The sequence below is a fragment of the Neovison vison genome, chromosome 3 (genome assembly GCF_020171115.1).
Source record: "Neovison vison isolate M4711 chromosome 3, ASM_NN_V1, whole genome shotgun sequence".
In the NCBI taxonomy this organism is placed as follows: domain Eukaryota; kingdom Metazoa; phylum Chordata; class Mammalia; order Carnivora; family Mustelidae; genus Neogale; species Neogale vison.
Genome location: NC_058093.1, coordinates 161,648,649 through 161,671,045, shown reverse-complemented (window position 1 = coordinate 161,671,045; position 22,397 = coordinate 161,648,649). Strand labels below are relative to the sequence as shown.

General features: G+C 34.7%; 1 protein-coding gene across 4 annotated transcripts in view; it reads right to left on the bottom strand.

The window, feature by feature from the left end:
- The window catches only part of NOL4 (nucleolar protein 4), a 402,455-nt gene that overhangs the window by 272,009 nt on the left and 108,049 nt on the right, over positions 1-22,397 (bottom strand). For all 4 annotated transcript variants that reach the window (XM_044243197.1, XM_044243198.1, XM_044243199.1 and 1 more), the window contains exons 3-5: positions 15,568-15,679; positions 14,590-14,702; positions 8,534-8,666 (exon numbers count right to left, since the gene is read on the bottom strand). In XM_044243197.1, the coding sequence (XP_044099132.1) occupies positions 8,534-8,666; positions 14,590-14,702; positions 15,568-15,679 (358 nt within the window). The remainder of the gene's footprint in view (positions 1-8,533; positions 8,667-14,589; positions 14,703-15,567; positions 15,680-22,397) is intronic.

Here is a 22,397-nt window from a genome sequence, read left to right as displayed (position 1 = left end):
ATATACACAGCAGTTAAAGAATGTTATGTGTATGTTTGTGTGTGTGTATGTTCTAAAATTAGATCCAAATGTGTGCAATATCCAGATAAAAAAGACTGCAAACAGATTGTAAAATTTAGTAGATGAGGAGCATTTTCAGAAGTATTAGAAAACTTCAGTCGTAACTAAGAAAACGGTGTTAATTGAAACCCATGCATATCAATCCTTACTCAGAAGGTAATTCAGAAGATAACACTGGCCAAAACCAGCACTGGAAGAGGACCATACCCACAGGACTCAATATCCTTTAGACTGTTGCTGTCTCGACACTGCCAGTAGAAATGTGGGGAGTATAAAAGTATGGTCTGGAACACCAGCTCCACACTTTTCCCATGTGATGGTCTTAGTCATCCCATTTGAGGTGGTCCCATGAATCTGTTGTGGGATGTTTTGTTTTGTTTTGTTTTGTTTTTTAGGGTTTTTTAGGTAAGTTCTCCAGGGGAGAATCTGCATATAATGAATTCCAGGGAGGAATTCAGTATATAATCTAAATTAGGACAGAAGAAAAATAAAAACTTCCACTGCCATATCTCTTTCCCAAATTTTTTATCTCACAGCTAATTTGCTATTTTCAAAAATTTACTCCCTCTGTTTTCACTCAAAACAGGGCTATTGATGGTCATTTTACAAATGTTGAAATCAATATATACACTTTGCACATTGTTCTGAAACAGAAATCTCATTTTAAAAACAATTTGTTTTTCCTATTCTTCATGTTCTACTGTAAGTTAGTTTAGAACATGAAGATCAGGCTGAACCAATATGACAATTTCATGTGGTTAAAATTACATGTCATGTCTGTGTTTCTAATGCCACTATGTAGCTCATTCTTGGGTTCAGTAAATAGTTGTTTAAGTAAACGAAATACTGAGTCTCTCAACACTTACCCTTGCCTAAGTATGCTCAAAGTTCCAAGTAAGATACTTACTAAAATTCTATGTCTGAATGGGACATATGCTTCCTTTTCGGCCACCTAGATCCTAAATATGCTTCCTTGGGTGGGTGGGTGGGTGGGGATATAATGCTATATAATATATCTTAGTAAGAACAAAGATCCCCATTACAGAAGCCAAAGGGGCTCAAAGAATCTTGGAAAAATATTTCACATAGAAATGTGATTTTGAGGGGTTTCTTACTAACACTCTTGGAAGTCAGTACACTATGGATTATTTTTTTTAAAGATTTTATTCATTTACTTGACACACAGAGAGAAAGATCACAAGTAGGCAGGGAGGCAGGCAGAGAGAGAGGGGGAAGCAGGCTCCCAGCTGAGCAGAGAGCCCAATGCGGGGCTCCATCCCAGGATCCTGAGATTATGACCTGAGTCAAAGGCAGAGACTTAACCCTCTGAGCCACCCAGGCGCCCCCACTATAGATTATTAAACAGGAAGGTATTCTAGACTACTATGTTACCAAACAAAACATTTATGCATTCCTGGAAAAGGAATTTAACCCTAGATTCTAGAGAGGGATATTTGTTCTAGTCATCTGTTTTAATCAAACTAAGCTTTGAAAAACTAAGTGGACATCAATGGGATTTTTTTTTTTTCTAACAAGATTCAAAACAAGATATTTTTCTGACTTTTAGAAACCATCTTCTGAACTTTGATACTGAAAGCCATAACACTTTCAAAGGAAAATTAAGATTTTACTCAAAGGTATGCAATTCAAATTATTAGAATGCAGAATATTTACCTGTTACTTAATTAATCTATAAGATATTTATAAAATAAATTATTTTATTTTCACTAAACTGATATTTATGGTAAACAGTTTCCCTGTTTTTTAGCAGTGAAATAAAACCTAGAATTCTTCAAAGTTTCTTATAATTAAGCATGATTGTGTGTATGTATGTGTATATACTCTATGTAATATACATAATATATATGTTTTAGTTTAATATTTGTATGCAGGTCAAACACTGAGTTCTAATTCAATTTTTTTCCTGTTTCTCAAAAATGATCTGATAAATTGAAGCATATCAAAACATTTCTAGGATACAAATATTATGTAGAAAGGGGGAGATTTTCATTTAAAAAAATTTTTTTAAAGGTAGTATTTATTTATTTGAGAAAGAGTGAGAGCAGAAGTGCAGTGAGGGTCAGAGGGAGAAGCAGGTTCCCTGCTGAGCAGGGAGCCCAATGCAGGAGTCCATCCCAGAACTCCAGGATCATGACCTGAGCTGAAGGCAGACACCCAACCTACTGAGACATCCAGGCATCTTGGAAAGGGGGAGATTTTTAAATTCTAGCAAATGAACTATACATTTCTACAATCTAATAGAATTATCAAACACATCTTTGAATGAAAAGTTGCCTTGAATATTTTTTTCATTCATCATGGGTAGACACTAAAGCATTAGTGAACTCTTTAAGAGAATTCTTAATTCTCAAGTCCTTCTCCCTCTTTTTTGTTTCTAAACAATATCACAATGCTTTACTTGGCACAAAGAATGCTGGTTGTTAAGGCTTCATCGCATAAAGAAGTCAATGTTTGATACATGAATGAAGTACCAAATACTACCCAAAAAACCAAAACAAAACAAAAACTATGATACAAAAATATCTATTATTATACTCCACTGAGTTGAGAGACAATCTGGGGACATGGAACACACTCTCCTGAAAGCAGTATGTTCTGTGATGTCATGACCAAAATCATTAAAAACGGAGGGCTTAAGGGAAATATATGTATATTCTTTCTACTGCAATCCCTTAAAATTTAAAAGCTGATTGAACTAATATGCAGAGTTAAAGGCGTGTCTCAACTCCTATAATCTTAAAAAAAGGGCAAAAGGGAAAAATACAATTTGTTGTGATTTTAAAAAATAGAAATCCTTTGCCGATTATCTAATAATGTTTTTGAGATTAATAAAATACAAATAATCCCTTGCAAAACTATCAATAGTATACAATATTAACTCAGAAAAACAATTAAAATGGTTCTTAGAAAAGTATATTTCTATCAAATGAAGTTGAATGTTTATTTTGAACTGAAACATTTAAGTCTGTCTCTAAATCTCTTATTTTGCCAGACATCCTTTAATAAATAACTTTAGATAACAATAGTAACAACAAATAAATCATCTCTTTTCAGAATGTACAAATTAAGAATAAAATAAATAGGGGAAAAGGATGTTTTTTGAGCTATGGGATGTTCCCACAAATTTCTAGACTCAGGATTCAAAGAGAAAAGCCTATATGAGCACATTTCTATTTATAATCCATTTAAATGGATGGTAGAACAAAACACTAATTGATGAACAATTGAATACAGAACATTTTTAAGCTTTTTAAAAATTTTTAAGATTTTATTTGTTTATTTGAGAGAGAGAGAGGATGAGAGGGGAGAAGGTCAGAGAGAGAAGCAGACTCCCCGCTGAGCAGGGAGCCCAGTGTGGGACCTGATCCTGGAATCCCGGGATCATGGCTTACTTAGTCAACTGAGCCACCCAGGTGCCCCCATCTTTAAGCTTTTTGATCCATAGAACCTTTTGGAATTCTGTAGACCATGGCCATTGCACTGCATAGGGGAACCTCTTTCATAATCAGCCACTTAGATTTCATGATAGCTCCAAAGACCTCCTGCTTTTATGATTAACTCGAGTGATTAGGTAATCGCTAAATGATTTTAGCCTCCAGGTATTACTTGAAGTCTGTAAAAAGGTTTTACATAGCTTAATATGTTTTACTCAAAATTGGGTAAAGGAGGCCAAAGAATACAAGCTTCCAGTTATAAAATAAATAAGTCCTGGGGATGTAATGTATGGATTAGTCACTATAGTTAATAATTCTGTATTGCATATTTCCAATTTCTGCATTGTTGCTAAAAGAGGAGATTCTAAAAGTTCCCATAACAAGAAAAAAATTATAAGTATATAAGGTGATGGATGTTAACGAGACTTATTGTGGTAACCATTTCATAATAAATACCTATATTGAACCATTATGTTGTAAACCAGAAACTAATATAACGTTACATGTCAATTATCTTGCAATATCTTAAAGGTAGAATAATTATTATATAAGATTTAAGGGTTTTACACATTTTTTACCTTTTTTGTTGTTGTTGTTGACTTAGGGAAGCATTATAAGCTTCAAATAAACAAAAGAGGGGCATCTGGGTGGCTCAGTTGTTAAGTATTTGCCTTCTGCTCAGGTCATGATCCCAGGGTCCCGGGATCAAGCCCCCGCATTGAGCTCCCTGCTTGGTGGGAAGCCTGCTTCTCCCTCTCCCACTCCCCCTGCTGTGTTCCCTCTCTTGCTGCGTCTCTCTCTCTCTCAAATAAGTAAATAAAGTCTTAAGTAAATAAATAAACAAAAATAATATTATACATAAATTTTCCTTTTTCTAAATTTTTGTTCTAGTTTACCTCCTCTAGACCTTTACCTAAGTATCTGACCTAGTAGCAAGACATTTCTCTTCTTTTTCTTTCTCCAACACACATAATATACATATATCCCCCAAACAAATTTGTATTATCTCCCTTTGTACTGATTAGGTTGCAAATCTTTCATAACCATGGTGAGGAAAAAAAAAAAGAATTTTCAATTCTCCATTTTATATGGTGTCTAATAAGGACTTTGTTATACCTATACCTACCTGTTATAATTATAGGGAAAGATGTCTAAAAATGACAATATTTCAATTTCTTTACAATAATAAATTTATCATTTAGTATTAAAGAAAACAGAACCTTTTAATTTAAAATTTTAAATGCTATGTTATTCATATTCTACAAATATTAAACTGGGGTTCCAGCTGACTATTAAAATGTGAGTTTCACTATTATTTCTCTAAAGACTTCAGAAACATCAAACCCATGGCTGCAGAGAAAGACATTTAACGGCCAGTCAGAATAAAACAATATTCTAGACTACCCCATCTAATATAGTAGCTCTCAGCCACATGTGACCATTTAAATTTCAATTAACACTGATTAAAGTTAAATCAGATTAAAATTAGCATTAGCGCTTCAGTTGCACTAGCAATATTTCAAGCATTCGGTGGCCACAGCATGGCTAGTGACTATCTTATGAGCAGCACAAATACAGAACACTTCCATGATCTCAGAAAGTAGACTGAAGGCGATTCCTAGAGTCTTTTCAAACCTCTGCTTCTCAACTGCTCTGCATTAGGTCTCTTCAGTCTCCATCTTACTGATTCTTACTCAGACCCTCCTTCTCTGCCTCCACCAGTTGTTCTCAGCTTGGGGAGACCATGCCCCCCCATGAGACATTCACAATGTCTGAGACATTTCTGGTTGTCACAATTTGGGAGACAGGATTTAACGCTGACGTATGGCGAGTGGAGGCCAGAGACATAGCTGAACACCCCGCAATTCACAGGACATCCCCACAACAAGGAAGGTTATGTCAGTAGTGCCCAAATGGAGAAATTCTGGACTAGACTACTCGACGTTGAAGCCGCCTGTGGACTGCCCACCCAAAACTGGATTTGTTATATCACAAATCCCCAGCTTCTGACTGCTCTCAAAGATCAGTGTACACCATCTACGAGAAAGTAATACAACCCAGATCCAATGTATGTCTAGCACTCAGAGTCCCCACTAACTTAAGAAAGATAGACGTGAACTACAAAAGTTTTACTACCATGAACTCTTCTTTTTATAGAGCCTGGAATTTCCCCACACTGGGTAGATGAGCAGTAATCAAATGTGAGTGATGTCATGTACACTTTGATTCCTTTAGGTTGTGTGTTACACGAAGGTAGGGACCATGCTTTGCCCACCATCATATAAATATGCATTTCATAACATAGGCATTCATATATAGGAAGTTCTAAAAGAAAAGTAATACTGGATGAGAAAAACAAGATATGGAATACTGTAAATGATATGAACTTATTTTTATAAAAGAATGGTGAGAAAATATTCTGAGTATGTACATATGTTTGCATGTGTGTCTGGGTGTGTTCATGTGTGTGTACGTGTGTATAAGTACAGAGAAAAATGAAATGATAACAGTAGTTGGCCAATACAGATTCCCTAGGAGAATGCTACCATAAGGGGAAAGGTGAAAAAAAAAAAAGTAGAACTTATGCAAATCATGATAATGGTAAAAAGTTATAGTTTCATTGTAAATAATGGGGCATTCAAGACTACCTCAAATGGAGCAACTGAAAGGAAAATCAAAAGCATAAGGTCTATTCCTTAATATGGCATTTGCATTTTAGAAGTGAAACAGCTAATAAATAAAAAATATCATTTCCTACAATGATAAGTCTTCTGAAGAACATTAAAATGTAGCCATCTGGGGGAGACAGTCCTGTGCTCTGGATAGATATGAGGGCTTGGAGAAGCAAATTTAGGATTTATCAGGGTGCAGTTGGTATTAAAACTACACGATTCAATGTGATCATCTAGAGAGTGAACATGGGGGGAGAGAGAGTTAAGGGCTGCACCCGAGGGCTCTCCAATGTGGAGTGACAGGGATGAAAGTTTACCTGAGATGAGTAGAAAGAGTGGAAGGGAGAAAGCGGAGATGATGGGACAAGTCCTTAAATGAGTTTTGCTGGTAAGAGTGTTGTGGGCATGGTACAGAGGAACGGGGCATGGAATGGAAGGGCCCAATGGGATCAGTGGAGGCTTCTACAGAGGACATTTATGACACCAGTCTTGTATGTAGGAAAAGCAAGGAAGTTCTTGCAAGAGAAAACTCAGTGAGAAGTGTGAAGGCCCTTATATAAAGGAAGAATTAGGCTTAGGGAGGAGAAGGAACGACTACATATGTCTTTATCCTTGAGGCAAAAATTGGTATATGATGAGAAAGTACTTTCCCCTCGGAGTATATAATATTTGAAGTTATTCCACTGGATTTTATTAAAATCAATATAAATTTATATCACATCAGCTATTTCCTAGCCAAAGATCCACAACTGACAACTTCAAACAAGAAAATCATGATTTTGCATCATGGGACACACCCTCTTATTATTTACATTCTCTAGAATTATAGACTAAAAAGACGATAGTGTAAACAGGCGAAATGCATGAACAAATATTAGTAGAGTTATATATCACTGATACATAGTTTTGTTATATGACAATCCCAGTGCTAGACAATTTCCAATAAAAAATCAAAATCTGAAGATGTCTACTCATATTTTAAAAGAAAAAAGACTGGGGTGCCTGGGTGGCTCAGTCAGTTAAGCGTCTGCCTTTGGCTGAGGTTATGATCCCAGAGTCCAGGAATTGAGCCCTGCATCAGGCTCCCTGCTCAGCAGGGAGTCTGCTTCTCCCTCTCACTCACCCTCTGTATTCTCCCTCAAATAAATAAACGAAAAATAAAAAAAGAAGAGGAAAAAGATAATTTATATCTAAACCAAAAAACTTTATTCTTACAAATTTCCCAAGAAAATTTCCTTTCTATACCAATAGCTATGCTACTCTGTAGTGGCTTAGATGTGATTTTAAAGCCACTGATCAACATGCTCCTCCTTCCTTGTAATTTGTGCCAAGGACACCAACATCTTCTGGACTCATCTAAACCGTGAAAAAGAAACACCCTTGCCAAATTTTTTTTTCCTTGAACCTTTGGTGTACTTAAAACTAGGGATTTCTTAAACCTTGACAACAAAAGCAGATCACTAGTAGCGGCTAGAAATGCAGCAGTCTTTTACAACAAGATTTTCATAGCAACTGTCAGAGAAAGCAATAAAAATGTTCCATTTCCCTATCTACAGAGGTAGGCACAAAACTATACAGTCCAAAAAATTCATGTAAACTTGTTAATTACAGGAATCATAAAGTAATGTTGAATAAAATTGGTCATTTGCCATCTACACCCCTTCATTTTCATTCACCATTACCCTAGCAAGGTAACGTTTACTATCACACATTATTCTATATTTACAAAGATCTCTGCAAATAGGAGACCTAAAACGTTAACTGCCTAGGCTACTTTCTCTACATTCCCAGTTGTCTTCCCATCAGGAACAAATGGATAATTCAGGGATTGCCAGCGGACCCAGGAATAAAAGATCATGATCTTTTCTTTCCCTTTACTACTGAATAAAGTAGATCAAAATCCCACAAAAATCCCCTAACCCAGTAAAAACACTTTGGTAAAACTGGCCTTTTACATAAATTGTTTTTAATTACAATTTTGTCATTTAGGAAAATTAAAACATCCAAATTATTCTTCTGATCATTTTTAAACTCTTAATTATTATGGCTCAAGAAACCAAAGCTAGGAAACATCACAGAAACCAAAACTACTACTGATATGAACGTGGAGCAAAATGTGGGCAAGCTTGGATTTTTATAACTAACATCTGTTTATAAATCAGTCTATCACCCTAGTTTTGAACAAAGCACTTGAATTTAAAAATAATGAAAGTGGATAATGGAACTTGAGTATGTAGACAAAGTCCCTGTAGGAACAGATAAAAAATTGGCACAAGAGAACGAGATGTTTTCATACATTCTAACTTGGCTTTTTGCTGTTGTATTTATTCGGTTTGAAAGGCTTACCATCTTGCTGGCCATGAAGAGCTTGAGGACTTTGCATTCTTTCCTCCAGATTGGAGCTAAGGTCAGAGTTCACAGCTGACATCCGTGTTGAATCACTCATATCAAACTCATCACTTTCTATGGAACTTTCATCCTGAAAATGGTTTTAAAATATCATCAAACATCATAAAATATAACGTTCAAATAGTGACCGTATTATCTACAGGGTCAATTAGAGTTTAGCCAGTAAGTAAGCTTTTACAGAACTCGTAAACATGTAACCTATTAATAGATACTTAAAATAACAAATAATGGAATAATGTCTCCCTTTAAGGAATTTCAAAACTTGTGAAAAGTCAAACAATGTTTCTACACACAGGCAGATTTCAAAAGTAAAATAATGTGTTTGGGAAGGATGTAGTTGGGGAATGATCCTAAATAATGAAAAAATTTTTTTTAATTAGCAAAAAAAGTCCTGGAAGAAACAAATCACAAAATATAACATATAGAGAAGTCTATGTTTTGAGTCCAAAGATAAAGGGCAATAAAATTGTATAAGTAAAAAATCTTAGGATGCACTAAGTAAACCTTAACCAAAAAATTGTCATTGGCAAACAGGATGGACAAACTTAACACGGATAGACTGAAAATCTACATTTACTGATAGCAAGGTTTTAACACATCCCTTCTTTCCTTATAAGCGAACATACACTGTACAGCAACCCCCAAAAGAAATTCTGGGTAGAAGTGTGCAAGTTCCATTTCCCAAAAGCAAGTTCACCAAGTGGCGAAATTATCAAAAGGCCAGTTTTCCAGACACCCAATTCATCAAAACCTGCCAAAAATTAACCTAAATCCAATTCAAGGTATTTTGCTGTAGCTATTTCACTGAAGCAAACTCCTGCTAGAGAACTGATTTTTGGCCAATGGTGGGTTTATGTAGGCAGAGGGGCCTGAAAAATCTGTGGTGACATACTGGAAGAACTGAATCGAAATCACCAGGTTTGACTTTCATTTGTAAGTGTCTGATCTGAAAGGTTAGCGTTAATCTAATAATTAACAACAGCTGTGGTGATCATGTCATTTATGCTACAGATAACTGTTCTTTCTATTCGTTCACTCGTTTCAGTTTCATCACTACCTGGGAGTCAGGTCCCAGGATTCATCCCATTTTATAGACTGAGAAATCGAGGCACAGAGCAGTTAAAGAATGTATCCCACTATTATACACCAGAACCGGGGTTTATATGAAGTCACTCAGGCTTGAGAAAATAGCTTCTTTGAATAGGAAGAGTTACCTTGGCTTCATAAATGACATCTTGGTATCAGCAAAGAAGTTGCTATGGTTAGGGGGCAGGAACGTTCTAGTAGACTAACAAATTGGCATTCTGATCCATAGGTCAGGTCAAGGTGATTTTGGTGTCCTTCCTTTACGAAAGGTCTGATCATGTCTGGGTCTACTGAGTAGCACTAGCTCTTCATTAATGCAGCAAGGAAATGCCACCCTGCGAGGCCTCTGGGCAATCAGCCACATAGACTTCTCCCGGCGGCATGCCCTCTCTCTTGGTACATTATGTTTTCTCCAATTCTAAATTCTAAGAAAATCCAAAGCATCTGAAATAAATATATATGTTAAAAGAGAAAAAAATAACAGAATTCAATGTGCACATCAATGTCATCAGTGTGTACCATATACATATACATGCATATATATGCACACATAAGTAAGTGATAGATATTCACTACTATAGTGTCTACAATATGATAGTATTTTGGAGCACATTCTCTAGAGCAAGACAGAAATGATTTAGATCCATGCTCTGACACTTAGATGTGTTACCTTAAGCAAGTTACCTAACCTTTCTGTGCCTCAATTTCTTCATCTATAAAATGGGAATTATAGCATCAATCTCATAGGGCTATATAAAGATATAAAGGAAATATAATAATACTTAGAGTAGTTAGAACAAGGTCAGATATATAATAAGTGTTAACTGTTTAATATTTTTATGTAGAATATATAGGAAATTCTACAGCATAAAACAGGATTCATGTTGGTTATATATTATGAAGACATACAAAAAATAAATTTAAATGTAATAGTAAATATGACCAACGTGTTTATAAAATAGCTGTGTATTCTATAAAAACATAGTCTTTAGAATCAGCACTTATTATATAGACTACAAATAGCTAACTATGTGTAATACAGTAAAATAGCATTTCCAATATATACCGACTGATATATATTATGTGTGCACGTGAATAAGTGTGTGTGCAAAATGTATGTGTCTATGAGAATGTATGTGTGTTTAAAGAAAAGCTAGACACAAAGAGATCAAAACCTCTGATCTACAGAATCATTTTATAAACTGCTATTAGGCATTATGAATAATCAACACACATTTTACCAGCAATAAATAACACTCATATCAGCATGCTTTTTAAAAAATGTGGACAATAAATTAAATGGTTATATAACCAAATGGGCTTGTTATTTTAGTTTTTTTAAAAATCACTATTCTATTTATCATGAGTGGCTTAATGACTGTGACTCTCTTAAATATTTTCTTCCTTGATTTTCTATGAAATTCACTTTTCACAATTCTACTGCTTATTAGAATATAAATTATCCAATTGCTTAATTTATAAAGACCTTTAATGAAACTAAGTGCATGAATTCATCCTGTAAGTTCTATTATAATTATTAAATGATAAAAAAAGATTAAATTACTATCTTTTAATAAGAAGTGGCAAAGTGTATAAAATATAATGTTGTGGAGCTTTTCTATTATCAAATAGAGGCAATGTTAATCACTCTGGAAAGAAATTACTGAAGATTTCTGAGTGAAGAATCAGAAAACTTGATTGATATGACGTTAAGTGTTTTATTTTATTCATGATCATCTGTAGGCCATTCATCTAAATTCTTTCCTCTGTGAGTATTTTGCTCTGAATGATAACCAGAAAAAGAGTCTTCACATCCCACAGTGTGGCCTAATTCCTTATGTTACTAAAATCTTATCATAATGAAAACCATGGCCAATTATCATAGCATTTGCTTCCCTAAAACTTAAGTTTTAAAAATCAGAATAAATATTTTCCTGTAATAAATAATTTCATCCCTGGTCCTTTTAAAACTGTTGTGTGAAATTCAGATCCCTGATCTATTCCATACCCTATTTTAGTTTTCAGTTTCCAGATTTTACCTCTAAAGGATCTGTAGCATGTAACTCTTGGTTTCCATTGTTACTGTTCTGATCTCATGTTCCCATTTCCCAAATGATTAATAATGGTCTCCTAGTTATCTACTCACCTCCCATTTCTATCCCCACCATTCCTGTTCATTGACTACTATTAATCTTTCCAGAGAGGTCCTCTTCTATGCTCATAAATTTGCAGCTATATTCAAGGCCATCTAAATCTACCACGTAATGTGGAAGCTGCTCTGTCAACCATTAAGGGGTTTCCATAAGATTGTTTGAAAACCACTCTCACCAATCTCAACTTTGTTCTGTCTGTCAGTTACCTTATGCTCAAATCAACATAAAGCGTATGTTACTGGCCTTTCCATGAAATGCACCACCTCAGACCTTAGTGAGCACAAGGGTAGATATTGATAAAAATTCAGATCACCACGTGTCACACACTATGTCTAGAATCAGAATTTTGGGGTAGGGGTCCTGCAACATGAAGTCTGATAAGCTCCAGGGGGCGCCTCAAATGCTGGTTATTTAGCCAGTAATGTTCAGAAAACCATTCTGTGCTGATAGAATTGGTTCTAGAATATTCCCTACTCAGGTGACTACGAGCCACACTTGGCTATTGAGCACTTGAAACATGGTTAGTGCAACTGGAGAACTGAAAATTCAACTTTAGTTAATTTAACTAATTTTCAATTAAATTTAAATATCCACATAGGGCTGGTGGCTATCATATCAGGCAGTGATGATCTGACAATTCCTCATCATTGGATCTTGAAGATACTTCTAATTATTCATGATCAGCAATGCAACAAACATCCTAATATACAAATTATTGCATTCATCACATCCCTTAGTACGAATTTCTAATCAAAGCCTATGAATAACTTTTAAAAGTCTTTAATAATTATTATCTAACTCTCTCCCTGTAAGTTTGTTCTGGCTTAAACTCCATCAACAATTCATAAGAAGGTCAACTGATCTTACATCAGCATAGATAAGGCATTTTGTAATCCTAAAGGAATTCCCAGTCCTGTCTTTATTTCTCTTAATCGTATCATATCTTCTCATAAACATACTTTCATTACTTACTTCCTTTCTTTTCTCCCCCTCATTAAAATTAAGTTTAATAAAGGAAAAATTTTTGTCAATTTACTCTCTGTTTACCTCCATTATCTACAAGCGGGCCAGTTACATAAAAGGTACTCAATAAATAATTGTTGAATTAATTAACACAATAAATTTTAAATATAACTGAGCACAAAGAAATATCTCACTTGAATTCCTTTTTAATGTGATTTACTCAATCACCTTCCTATCTTTCAATAATCATAACTTCTAAAATTTTACAAATGATCTAGTCACTTATCTGAATATTCTTGAGGCAGTGTACAACCAATTGGTATCTTCAAAATGTAAGATTGAGAGTTATTTTCCTAATCCAGTTATAAATTAAAAGAATCTACTTCCTTTGTGTGAAATAGTTATGATGTTTTAGAAGCCAGAAGGATTCAGCATATGTGGGCTGTACTGTTGGCACAAAGTTGATCTTCTTACTTTTTAGCCTAGAAATAAATGTACCAACATCTAAATGAGCTTCCTACAAATAATTTGACAGCTCTAACCAGTTTATGAGGTTTTAAATTTTTTTCCAATTATATAATAAACGATGGGAATAATTATTCCATTCTCCAGGATGGATGAACATTAATGTTTTTTTAGTTGTCTCTCACATCTTTAACCCAGTGATTTTATTACTATTTGTTTAATCATTTATATGTAGCCATCTGGTAATATAAAATCTGAACTGCCACTGTACAGATACAGATCATCTCATAGAGTATACCCTTTCTTTTTGAGATAAAATAATTTTACAAATATAGTTTTAAGATTAAACCTATTCAAATACAGAGGAAAACAAAAAAGAATGAGTTTTATTAAACAAAGTAAGCTCAACAAAGTAAAATTGAAAGAATTTTATACTATACCAAATAATGCTATCTTTGAAAGGTATTTAACCACATTTCCTGTTATGGAGAAATTTTAAGAAGGAGTGTATGTATTAGCCTGAGAAACTATTCCTAATATTGATAATCCGAATGTGCCCATTGATTAATGGCCACTAACCAGTTTAAGGGGATTTCCTAAGCCCCCATTGCTACAGGTTTTGGGGGTAATATATATATAACCTGGCCCCTGCCTTTGAGATATTTCCACCAAACTGATCAGTTAATTAGTATCTTAGAGAAGAGTAAACAAATGTGCACTTGTGTCTAATACATGCCAGCAAGCACATTTCTAGATTTTTACGGTACAAATCAAACAGAATAACTGGAAACATCAAAATATTTCTAATTAGGAAGGATCACCATAACTTATCTCTAGAAAATGCATAGAAGTAGATAAACTAATATAGAGAATAATGAAAAAAAAAGCATTAAAACACATGAAAGAGTTAAATGGTAGAAAATTTATTATACTTGAAATTCTTATTAAAATGACTTTTTTTGAATTCCAGGCAAAATCACCTTCGTACTAAAGGCTTGGATACTTTCCTTGGATACTCACTCATTTGGGATACCTTCCCCTGAACTTTCTAGCCCTTTACAGAGGCCAGCTTGATGGCAGTCAATTAAGGAAAAATGAATCTCTCTTGGGAACGAGCACATTCCCACAGAACACAAAGGTAACTGTGTTGAGACAGGGACTCTCTCAAGGACCAGAAGTTTTTGTTCATTTCTCCATCTGTGCAATCCCAGTGACATTCCTTTCATTAAAAAATAAATTACCGTCTTCAAAATGCTGTCATGCTTAATACGATAGTCATGGTTATCAAACTTCATTCTGACTCGGAAGTAGATATTTCCATTTTACCTCATCTTGCTGTGAGTTTAGCAGCTGCAGTTTCATGTGCTTCATATAGGCCATGGTAATCGGCATGTTGTAGTCAATCATGCTGGTCACCAAAGTGGGAGGTTTTCCATTATCTGTAATAAAGCATTTTTAATGGGTATGAAAGTGATATCGCATTCTACCTGTAATTTTAGAATGATCCAATTTGTTCACATTGAAACAGGATTCTAGATACCAAGAATGAGTTGTAGGAAAAAATAACTATACAAAGGTACATGAGACAAATTAACATTACAGATTTAGTTATTTCTAACTGCAGAAGAGCTTTTTGATACCCCAGTAACTGTGGGCGAAGCCAATATAGTGATTAAACACAATTACCTGTTTTTTTCGTTGTTTTCTCCTTAGCTGCATAACTACTTTCTCTATGTGATACTTGAGTGAAAAAGGAGATTTGTGTATTTTTTCTTTTATCTTTTTCTTTTTGTTTATTCATCCCCAACACATGGGAATGGACTATTTTTGAGACTAATTTAAACTCTGAGAGAAACTGATAGATTAGGAAAAACATCTACATCATTTTTTAAAGAGCACTAAAGACAAATTATAACCTGCACGTAAAAACTCAGTGGAGGAGCTCTGTGCTACTCATCACTTTCAGAAATAAGGAATTGGTAGGTTTAAAAGGACACCGATGGAACATCAATTTCCTCGCTAAATATATTTAACATACCATGCAATACACACAATATGTGAAAGTTAAAATATTATTATAGGAAAAAAATTATTTGCCACAGCCCAAACTGCCTTTCTTCAGAGAAAGGGCACAGACTTCCTCTGTAAGTGGGTATTCAAAATTCACTGCCTCCTACTCCAATAAATGAGATGATCTGACTTGTTGAACTGTTTCAGTCTACCACATTCTTATAAAAATGTGGGATATAAATTGCCATTATGAATAAAATTACTTTAAATCTCACTATTTGACACTGTGGCTACCTTTGTGATCTGTTCCATCTGGGTTTAAATGCATTCTTTTCTGGCACTCTGAGCAGCTCATTAGAAACCGTGTCACCGCTTCTCTTGGTAGGAAGGCATAGCTCTCTGAAATCTGAAATGATTCACAAAATAGAGGTGTTATTATATAAGCTGACTGAGCATGAGTCAACAGAAATGATCACTGTATTTCCAAATAAGACTCATTGTTTCATAATGGCAGAAAGCACAATGAAAGCATGCACCGCATATCATGCATCATTTCAAGAAATATCTATCCAACTTGACTGCGTGTCTCTTAATAATAGCTAATAATGTGATGTGGAGGAGAAAAAAAACCAACCACATCTGGGTGGAGATCTGTTTGTATTTCTGCATTTCTTTTAGGAAAAGTAATCACGGTGTGCAGAGAGTCTAGTGAATTTTCCTGATTAAAAATTGTCAACGTTGTCTTTAAACTTACTGCTAGCACCATCATAGCTTGATCCAATTTTACATATTTTTTTAAATAATTTAGCCCCAACTCGAAACAAGAAACTTTGGATTTGAATTAACGAACATTTCTTCATTACGGCTTTTTCAAAACATTGTAGTTGAAAATAACAGGTAATTCTAAGAGAACTCGTATATATATTTACTGCAGTGAATCATCCCTTCCACAGAAAATGACACATTGGAAATGCATTTTGGCCACTCCTTCCGTTTGTTATCTTATGTCAGTCTTTCATAATTTATGTCCACAAAGCTCACACTGATTGTCAGAGCAAGCCTTCTTATATCCTATACAGTTTCAATTTTCAGAATCATGATCTAGAATCACATTAGAAATCAATACTGCCATCAGTAATTTTTAAAATACTAACTTTTCGAAAACCAAGGTATTTCTGTCATCAAAGCAAATAACTTCAAAAATAAAGCTGACAGATGGTTAAATATCTCTAAATAAAGCGAACACAGACCTGGACAATGCTACTAAGAAGTACGATACTGGGCATTAGTCTTCCACCATAACACTAACGTTGGTATGCAAAATACAAGATAAAGAAGAAGAAATAAGTTGGGAATTAGACATAAATGCTACAGACAATTTCTCAGGTACATGCACAGCTGTTATGAACACTACTGTATTTTAAGTTTATAGAAAGGGAAGAAAAGATGCACCTTGTGTATAATTAAGTACAAGTCTGCACCAGTTCCATTAATAGTGATGGGGTCAACTTTTATTTATTTATGCTGTAGAAAGACCGCAACACTGAAGAAACCCCACACACTAAAATCTAAAATTGTAAAGCACACTTTGTCTTGAATTTCATAATAAAATCAGTTTGCATCACTTATCCCAGATCAGGACAAAAAAGCCTTAAGAACACCAAAGAGAAGATACAAGTCCACAGTTAAAATCTCCCATGGATTATCCTTACACAGGTATTAAAATTCAACTCTACTAGGGTTTTGTTTTAAGATTTTATTTATTTATGTGACAGAGAGAGATGCAAGCGAGAGAGGGAATACAAGCAAGAAGGAGTGGGAGAGGGAGAAGTAGGCGTCCCACTATGCAGGAAGCCTGATTCGAGGCTCGATCCCAGGACCCTAGGATCATGACCTGAACCGAAGGCAGAGGCTTAATGACAGAGCCACCAGGCGCCCCTCTACTAAGGTTTTAATATAACTATCATTTGTAAAATAAATTTGATGTCCAGTTTTAAAATATCCCTCCTCATACTGTACAAAGAATCATGAGAGAAAAATAAACAGAACAATTTGGAAGTATTTCATCAAACTATTTTATATTAGTTGTTGAATAAGGAAATATATACATAATTTAAATTCTCACTTTCTCTTATGTTATTTCCCCTAACTACACACACACACACACACACACACACACACACAATTTGATTCCTATTCATGTATTTTACTGAGGGAACTCACACCTTTGCCTGATTTGTTTATCTAACTGGAGATCTTTTTTTTTCCCCTGACTCTCTAAAAACCTATATTAAAACAATTCAGAAGTTAAAAAAAAAAAAAATCCATGAGACATGCCTGGTCATGGTATTTTATCTCACACAGAGTCATAGTTCACTGGAACTAGGAGGCCAAACAGTAAATTTAACAAATAGGATTTGAGAAGAACATCCTATTGATTTTCATAAGGGATTTCTATTACATCCTTCTCTCCTTATGTAAGAGAAACCTTCCATTGAAAAATGATGGGCAAACGGTGAACTTGAAGACACCCTGCCCTTTGCCCGATGCTAAGAAGGCACTTGTGTAGGAATCCCCCCTAGACAGGTTTATCATGGACCCGACTCAACTGTATTACTTGTCCTAGCGTCATGTCGCTCCAAATCTATTGCTTGGATAATTGTTATTAATCACATTACATTTCTTTTATAGCTTAACTCTGAAAAACAGAGTACCTGTAATGGTCACAAATATGTTCATGTTCGTGTGCACATGGAAAAAATAAAAAGTCCCACTTGGTATCTTAGAAAAAAATTTCAGCAAGTATTTTATCACATTACTCTCTCAATGTTATTCTGGCACAACACTTGGCATGTCACTACATGTTACGTAAGTGGATAAAAGCACTTATTTGGGGGGACTTTTCTCGGTGTTCAAAATCCATTTTATAGGGAGACCTGCCAAGGCATTCCACTCTCCTTAAATCCTTTCTTTCGCACCTCGTGCTCACGGGGGCCCACAGACCATGGAGTCTCCTTAAGCACAAGGACGAAAGACCCCGAGAACAGCCTCTTCACATCTCACACTCATTCCTGAAATAATGTGTCTCTTGCCATGCAGGTGAAGACGGAAAATAATTTCTTTTTCCTTATCTAGAATTCTTCCTCCTAGTCTTCTTTGAAATTAAGAATCCTAGGCAACCTTCATTGCTGAAGTTCTTAGAGTATTTTTAAAAGTGAAGAAATAGTCTTAAAAAGTTCTTAAATTATGCTACATTTGAATAAGTATATTCCATAATTAAAGCCCTGTCTTTTGATCCTGTCAGTATCCTCTGGTAACCCCATTTAGAGATAACATTGAAAGCCTGTACGTGAAGCGTCTTTAGAAATTGAGGCAGGGGCTAAATGCCCTTATGGTTCCTCCTCTAATGAAAGGTCCGTTTCCATCTGCTGGGAGTGAACATTTGAAATGCTAAGTCAACTTTAAATAGATATTCATAAACGATGATAAAACTCAGGGATGCGCACTTCTAGGCTGTCCATTCATCAAAGTCCTGACATTCTTTATGCCATATGTAATAGCAGTAGCAAATAAAACCTAGAAGGAATCAAAATTGAAAAATATTTTGACTCGGATATTTGAAATCCTATTCCACTAATACTATAATTAATTACATAAAATGTTCTAATCATTCATAAATGTCTATTTCCTTGACCCATTCTTCAAATCTAATGATTTGTTTTTGGGATAAAAATTGAGCTTTGAATATAGAGTACAGGACATTTTCTGGAAAACGATGAGATTAATACTTCACTAGAAAATGTATTCTTAGAAATATCTTTATATTTTGAAAGGATAGGGTTTTTACTTAGAATTTGTCCATGCAGAAACACTGCCTCCTGTTAGTAATAAGCAAAGCAAAACACGAATGGATATTAGTCTTGGTCTCTCTGAGCCAAACACTAAAATGACAACTGCCTTATGCCAAGCCACAAATATTGCTTATAATTGAAATTTAACATCCAAAGGAAGGACAAGAACCTAGCCATATTGAAATTTACAAACTAATGATCACTGTTTATCATGTAAATAATTATGAGGTATCTCTTTCATAGAAATGCTTTATTTTTCTGTGACTCTAGACTTGTTTTCTTAGATTCATACCATGCTTTCTATTTTTCATTGACTTTTGGCATTCATTATTTTAGACAGTATCTAAACAGATTTAGTAATTTTCTGATAAGTGGAGTGACCAGTATGAAGAAATGAAAGGAACTGCCATTGTTACACAACAGTGGGTAAGCAAAGGGCTGGAACTCAAGCCTGGATCTCCCAAATCCTTGTCAATTTCTATAAATTGAATGGACCATGGTGGGCTTATCCAACAGAGAGAGAAATGTGTAGTGTCCAAGGAAAATAGAAATGTCAAACTAGATTTTTAAAAACTATGTATTTCAAAAACACCTGATGTATCAAAGTATCCTCACAGAACAAAGTCAGCACACGTGAAAATTGAGCTACCTCAGAAGATCTGTTGGGGTTGCTTTTAACTTTGAAATAGCTCTGGTTAAGGGCTATATATGTTGTCACACAACATATATCTTCATTACTTACCATTTTGAAAGACCTTTAATCCTCTGTTTTGGACATCATTAAAACTGTTTTCAATTAAACTATTACATCCTAAATCCATTAAAACTGGAGTTCATCAATAATACCAAATATCATGAATCAGATTATTATCATAAATTCAAAGTAGAAACAATTTCTCCCATCAAAAAATATGGTAATACGTCTACATAAAAATAACTGAGCTGTGGCATCTTTCGATAGATTAAACAATGAAATTGGTCTCGATAGCAAGACAGTACAACATTAGTAATCTCATGATAAACAGACCCACCTGAGGAAGGCCTCATGATCAAGTCCTACAAGGGGCACTGTTATTGATCTTCCACTTGTGGGTTAACACAACAACAACAAACTATTGGGGACACATTTTTGAAAAGGTTACTGGCACATATTTTGATTGAAAAGAAGATGAGCAGTTTACCCTGCCAATGTCCCTGCTACTCTGAAGAAAGGAGAAACAGTATTTTTTCAAAACCTTACAAATATAAAGCCATATTCTAACTTCCTCTCAACACAGTTCAGTTAGGGTAAAAATGGCAAGAGACCTAAAAAAAATAAAAAGTAAAAAATGAAATAATGAAATAAAATAATAAATAAATAATGAATAAATAATGAAATAAAAAATAAAATAAATAAAATAAAAATTAATAAATAAATAAAATAATAAATAAAAAATAAAAATAAAAATGAAATAAAATAATGAAATAAAAGAGCAACTGTGGTTAAATTGATTTAACCACAGTTAATCTTATCTTGTAAATTCTTGTAAATCTTATCTTGTAAACTCAATAATATATAATTCCTAAAATTTTCTTACATTTATTTTTGAATAGCAGAGCATTCTCTTAAGAAGTAAATCATTCCTACCTGGAGCTGAATACATGAAATAAATATAAGTTAGAAAAATTGAAGAACTTAGTTAATCAAAAGAATATAACAATAAACCATTGCTTTGTTGCATTTTCTCAGACTGTGTGTTTCAGTTACAAGATGGAAGTTTATCTCATTCACTGAAGCCATAAAATTTTGATAGCAATGTTGCTAACAGAGAAGAATTTTAAAACGGGCCTATTTGCCCTACATCTTTCTTCCTCAGTGCCAAGCCTTTTCTCTAATTTTAACTGCTTAATTTCTGATCATTTTCTGTGGAAAGGTGCTCTAAAGGTATTCAACGGTCACACATACCTCCAGGACTCTGGTTTCTGATATGGTAGAGACTGGACTGTTCAAAAATCAAAATTCTCACTTAGTATATGACAACTATTACTCACTGTTGCTGTTTTAGACAAAAGGAAATACTGCCTACATAATAAATATGTCTTTAAGTTTTCCATTAATGGAGTCCTTAGTAACTGGATTATACTAAGCAAGGACTTGACATGGATTTTATCCTCTGATCCTCCCAACAATCCCAGGGTTAGATTACTAGTATCACCGCTCTCATCGCGGTTTAGCCGGTGAGGAAACTCTGCTTCAGAGAGGTTGTATGACTCGTCAAACATGTAAAGAGAAAGGACTTGGGTAATAATCTGGTTTCAGAGACTATCACCTTAATCACTATATTTCATAGCCTTTCCTGTTTATCAACATTAAAAAAGAGAGAGACGGTCTCATCCATAAAGAGTAGGAATATTAACCTCACAGCATAAGTTAATATCCTGAAATGTTTATAAAGTTCCCCAGTGTGTGGTTCTTTGTAAGTTTAAGATGCTCTGACAAGTTTGAATACATTCTGAATACAAGGGGCAGTCAAATTCTCAGTATATGCACTTGTGTGACAAAGTTCAACAAGAAACACCTCAGACGCCACAGTAACAATGGAGAGCGCCACCTGGAGGAAATTAACAAGAGGCTGTTCCGCAGAACTGATGGCTGAAGTGGTGAGCTCTGCAACAATGTTGTAATATTTAACAGCCAGAAACTCAATGCAGAGGACTTCCACTTTTTTTTTTTTAAGATTTTATTTATTTATTTATTTATTTGACAGACAGAGAGAGAGAGAGATCACAAGTAGGCAAAGAGACAGGCAGAGAGAGAGGGAAGCGGGCTCCCTGCTGAGCAGAGCGCCCAAAGTGGGACTCGATTCCAGGACGCTGGGATCATGACCTGAGCCAAAGGCAGAGACTTTAACCCACTGAGCCACCCAGGAGCCCCAGGACTTCCACTTTGAATAGAAAGTACAAGAAGGAGTATGAGTAACCTATTTCTGAAGGAATAAGAATTCCAATTATTGAAGGAAATTCACCAGTAGAGAAGTCATTCTCGGCTTAAGAGGCAAGCCTAACCCGTGAGCTGGAATAGAGATATTACATGACACTGGTGAGTCATAAGCATTGAAAATCACTTTTTAAAGCAAAACAGAATGTCTAAAGTGAAAAGATTTACCCACCAAATTATCGCACCATTTTGTCCTAAGTTCACTAAGATTTTAGCAAAAACAAAACAAAAACAAACAATGTTACAAAATATCATTAATTTGGAAAAGTAGGAGGCAATGCTGAATTTCATTATAA